This window comes from Drosophila ficusphila, unplaced genomic scaffold (assembly GCF_018152265.1).
Source record: "Drosophila ficusphila isolate 14025-0441.05 unplaced genomic scaffold, ASM1815226v1 contig_414, whole genome shotgun sequence".
Lineage (NCBI taxonomy): Eukaryota > Metazoa > Arthropoda > Insecta > Diptera > Drosophilidae > Drosophila > Drosophila ficusphila.
Genome location: NW_025064328.1, coordinates 23465294 through 23470320, shown reverse-complemented (window position 1 = coordinate 23470320; position 5027 = coordinate 23465294). Strand labels below are relative to the sequence as shown.

General features: G+C 36.1%; 1 protein-coding gene across 1 annotated transcript; it reads left to right on the top strand.

Annotated features, from left to right (window-relative positions):
• The first annotated feature begins 2306 nt into the window (after positions 1-2306).
• LOC108095714 (asparagine synthetase domain-containing protein CG17486) lies at positions 2307-4174 on the top strand. The gene has a single exon (XM_017196889.1). It carries the CDS (start codon positions 2317-2319, stop codon positions 4012-4014), a length of 1698 nt encoding a protein of 565 aa, XP_017052378.1. The 5' UTR covers positions 2307-2316; the 3' UTR covers positions 4015-4174.
• The last annotated feature ends 853 nt before the right edge of the window (positions 4175-5027 follow it).

Here is a 5027-nt window from a genome sequence, read left to right as displayed (position 1 = left end):
CAAAGTTGCAGAGAAAAAATTTTGCAACAAGTTCAAACTTGCCTTTGTTTTTGTTTTGATTATGTAATTTTTGACGCACACACTTCTTACGAATTGGTTTGTGTAGTTATTCAGTTACTGTTACTCTTTCGTTGGTATGCATATTAAAAGTTAATGTTAGCTATGAGCCCTAGAAAGTATAAGGAACGTTTGGCAGAGGTGTCAGTTAAGGAAGCAAGATCCTCATTTGATACCTTACAAAGCTTATGTCTACAAAACGAAAGTGATGAAAAAGTATTTCAGGCACTTTTTCTCTTAAAAAAAGTTATTGAGCAGTGTGAGCAGCAGAATTGAGCCAGTATAACAAAGTTCTTTCGAAAATTTCGAAATTTCGAACCATTTGATATTTCAAACACTCGATAATTCGAAATATTTCAAGAGTCCCTCGAGTTTCGAATTAACGAGAGTCGACTGTATATCCATTTTAATATTTGGTCCGCAAACCCTTATTAGCCATAATTTTATTAATGCTTTTTGGCATTCCCTCTACCAAATTTTTTAAAACATCTTCAGGGATTTGATCCAATTCCGATGTTACACGTTCCCAAAGGTTGGCCATGTTTCTTGGGGCTGCTTCTTACTGCCGGAGCCGTTTTTTCAAAATTGATCAAAGATTTTCAATCGGATTGAGGTCGGGACGTTGTGCTGGCCACTCCATTAGCTGAAAATGTTGTTTGCCAAACCATTTTTTGACAATTTTCGGTGTGTTTCTCGGACTGCAGCTCAAAAAAGGCGAAATATGACGCCCAAACCGCTAGTCAAAGGTAGAAAAAAAATTATTGACAGACTCAGATGCTCGACTTATGATGTCCAAAATGTGAAAAGTCAAGCTGCTCATACCAAAGGGTGCTTCTATGGCCATTAATAAAAATGTTAGCCAGTGGACGGCCAGGAGAGCACTGCATAACATTGGTTATGTGTCAATCGTTAAACCTGCATTATCTGCCTAGAACGTTAAAGCATAATTGGATATGCTAAAGACGACAAAAACTGGACTATTGATGATTGGAAACGTGTTATCTGGTCTAATGAATCCAAGTTTAACCGTTTTCAATCAGATGGAAAGAAATACTGCTGGTGCAAGCCCGGTGAACGTCTTCAAAGGCACCATGTAAAGCAAACTGTAAAACATGGCGGCGGAAACATAATGGTTTGGGGATGCTTCACATGGTGGCATGTTGGCCCTCTGCATTTGGTAGAAGGTAAAATGCGAAAAGAGGACTACCTAAAATTTTAAAAAATCAATCTTCCCAATTTTATGGAAAAATATGCTTGTCCTGAAGACTAAATTGTTTTTCACCAAGAAGGGTGATCCAAAGCAAACACCGAAAATTGTCAAAAAATGGTTTGGCAAACAACATTTTCAGCTAATGGAGTGGCCAGCACAACGTCCCGACCTCAATCCGATTGAAAATCTTTGATCAATTTTGAAAAAACGGCTCCGGCAGTAAGAAGCAGCCCCAAGAAACATGGCCAACCTTTGGGAACGTGTAACATCGGAATTGGAACAAATCCCTGAAGATGTTATAAAAAATTTGGTAGAGGGAATGCCAAAATGCATTAATAAAATTATGGCTAATAAGGGTTTGCGGACCAAATATTAAAATGGATATATTTAAATAATTTGGTTCAAACGTGCAAAAGTGAGTCTATGCGTGTTTTTTTGGTTTTTTCTTTCTAACTTTTAGAATTTACCTTATATGATATTGATTCTTTTTCGCATTTGTTATAAATAAAATAGTAAACATAAAAAAATTTACTTTGTTAAATTATCTCGTACCGTTCCGTTTTTATTGACGACGAAAGTCAGTTTTGCGAACATGCACTCACTTTTGCTCGCCACTGTACATACACATATGTATGTATATATTATCCTGATTTTACTTTGCCTTTTTCCTATTACAAGTAATTTATTGAAAATTAAAATCAAAATCATTAACATGAAATGAGCGAAATGGGAAAAAAAAATCGAGAGCAAATCAAATCAATTACACGGAATTCGTGTACAAACCCTACCTTTCACAGAAATGCACACAAGTCCACAGAAAAATAGATTTTTGGCGCGCTTATCTCCTTGGCTTTCGGGTAATCACATCAGAGTGACCCATTAGGAAATATCAAAAATATATATAAAAAAAAAAAAATCAGCGATATTTGATATATCAGGTGGAAAATATCATGATATAAATATTTATTTTTGTCAAAAAATATCGATATATTGATCATTTGATATATTTTCCACAACCCTAGTTTTTATCATCACTAATGTATTGTAAGATGTGTGGGATATATTGCTCTATTGTACAAAGTTCAACATTTTGTTTGCATTCTATTTCAAATGAACTAAGAGGGATATTAAGAAATCGCGGCCCAGATGTGGAAAATGAGTTGTTGGTAGAGCTTGAAGACGGAAAAATAATTTTTGCAGGCAGCGTATTATGGCAACAAGGTGAAAATGTTCAAAAACAACCAGTTGTGGTGGACGATTTTATATATCTTTTTAATGGAGATATTTACAATTTACCCAAAGATGAGTCTATCTCGGACACGACTTGGATAGCGAAAAACTTTTCGGAATGTCTTAATGATGAGCAAAAAGTTCTGATGCTTCTGAAGAAATTGGAAGGACCGTATTGCTTAATAATGTATGACACAAAAGAGCAAACGCTTTACTTTTCTCGCGACTCCCTGGGAAGAAACTCGCTAGTTATTGAACGATTTTCGGAAGGAATACATTTATTAAGCGCGTCGCGCTCTACTCAGAATGAAAAAATATCATTGGAATTACCCCCATTGGGCCTTTACCGAGTAAAAGTAACTGATCTAACTTCGTGTGTGTTGTATCCGTGGCAGCCTTTAAACGAGTATACTACAAAGTTGTTAGGCAGTCTCGATTTTGCAGTTGGCTGGAAAACTACAGTAAACATACCAATATCTCCAGATTGGACTTTAAAAAGTAGTCTTCGATTTGATTACGACTTCTATAAGTATTCCTATACCGGCAACCACGTGGATCTTTATAAAACATTAATAAGTCAGCCTCAAATCAAGGAATCACTTACAACTCTTCATGAATTGCTATGCAAATCAGTGAAACATCGCGTTCAAAAGACTATCCCATTTTGCAAAGGTTGCCTTACGAATTGTAATCCTATTACCGTTTGTAAACATGCCAAGTTGTGTGTTTTATTTTCAGGCGGTATTGACTGTACCATTTTGGCGTTGCTAGCCGACAAGTTTGCACCAAAAAATGATCCTATTGAGCTTATAAATGTAGCTTTTGAAAGAGTTGAAGGTCAAAATGTATCCGAAAGGCTTTGGGATGTGCCGGATAGAAAAACTTCAAAGTTGTCTTATAATGAATTAAAGCAGCTTTGTCCCGAGCGGCGCTGGAATCTCCTGGAAGTCAATGTAACCCGTCATGAATTGCAGGAACATCTTACAACTCGTATCAGGCATCTCATATATCCGCTTAAAACTGTTTTAGATGAGAGTCTTGGATGCGCTTTCTGGTTTGCTTCTCATTGTAGCAGCTCAACTGCCAGAGTTGCCCTTGTTGGTAGTGGGGCGGATGAACTTTTTGGAGGGTATACTCGACACCGAAACATATTTAGGCAATTCCAAGGCAGCGAGTTGGAGCGCCAAAATGCCGTGCAAAGGGAACTTGAATTAGACTGGCAACGAATGCCGGCTCGAAATTTGGGAAGAGATGACAGGGTTATAGCGGATAATGGTAAAACGGCTAGAGCGCCTTTTATCGAGGAGAAACTTGTTAAGTTTTTAAGGTCTTTAGGAGCTTACCAAAAATGTTGTTTCACTTTACCTGAAGGTGTTGGTGATAAACTTCTGCTAAGACTTTATGGTCATCAAATGGGACTTCAAAATGTTGTATTGCTAAAAAAAAGAGCTATTCAATTTGGCTCCCGAATTGCGGACAAAAATCAAAAAGCTTGCGATTATTCGGACAAACTATAGGATTTTAACAACTGCCGAAACCTTACTTTAAAGTAATTATTGTCCATATTAATTTAATCTGATTTTGTTATTTCCGCTGTCTTGTTTTTCTTTTTAACCTAATCTATTGGGTCCACAACAAATAAAAATGTATATGTTATATATCAATTAGGAACGACAATACGCTTTTTCTTTTAGTTTGATTTCGGTAAAGTTGCGCTTTAGCGTCTTTTGCTAAAAATGGGCTAGGAATTTTTTTTAAGGGATACCTTGGGGCCTAAACATTAATAAAAAAAGTGTCGGAAAGCTGGATTTCTATTTATTTATTTGTAAAAATAGCAAAAAAAAACAACTAGCCATAGCTTTTCTGGATATGAACTTAGAACTATTAAATCACTCTGAGTCATTTCGCAACCTTTACAGCGTTCAGTACTAAAATTGGCAGTGTCTGACATGGTGAAATTGTTTAATTTCTTTTGTTTTTAAATTTTCACAAAATTGCATCACTCCTCATCCACAATACATTTTTCCCGGTAAAGTTTTTCGCTTGAAAAACATGGCAATGCTCTAAAACGGGTTGTCTCGCGGCAGTGATAATTGTTATTTTAACACATAAATAATAAAATAAAATAATAAAATTTACGCTTTCCGCCACTTTTTTATTAATGTTTAGGCCCCAAGGTATCCCTTTAAAAAAAAAAAAATTCCTAGCCCATTTTTAGCATAAGCCGCTAAAGCGCAACTTTACCTTGATTTCATTGGGGGGGTTTTAAAAAAAAACTTCCTGATTATCTCGGGAAATTTATTATCTTTACAACGAATATCACCTTTTTTTATACCCTTGCAGAGCAAAGGGTATTATAATTTCAGTCGGAAGTTTGCAACGCAGTGAAGGAGACACCTCAGACCCTATAAAGTATATATATTCTTGATCAGCATCACGATCTGAATCGAAATTCGTCGGTTCGTCTGTCTTTTTCTATGTAAACTAGTCTCTCAGTTTTAAAGCTATTTCGCTGAAACTTTCCCAAAAG

Bases quoted from the DNA above. Each gene is read 5' to 3' on its own strand.
- LOC108095714 (XM_017196889.1), top strand. From the start codon at position 2,317: ATGTGTGGGATATATTGCTCTATTGTACAAAGTTCAACATTTTGTTTG.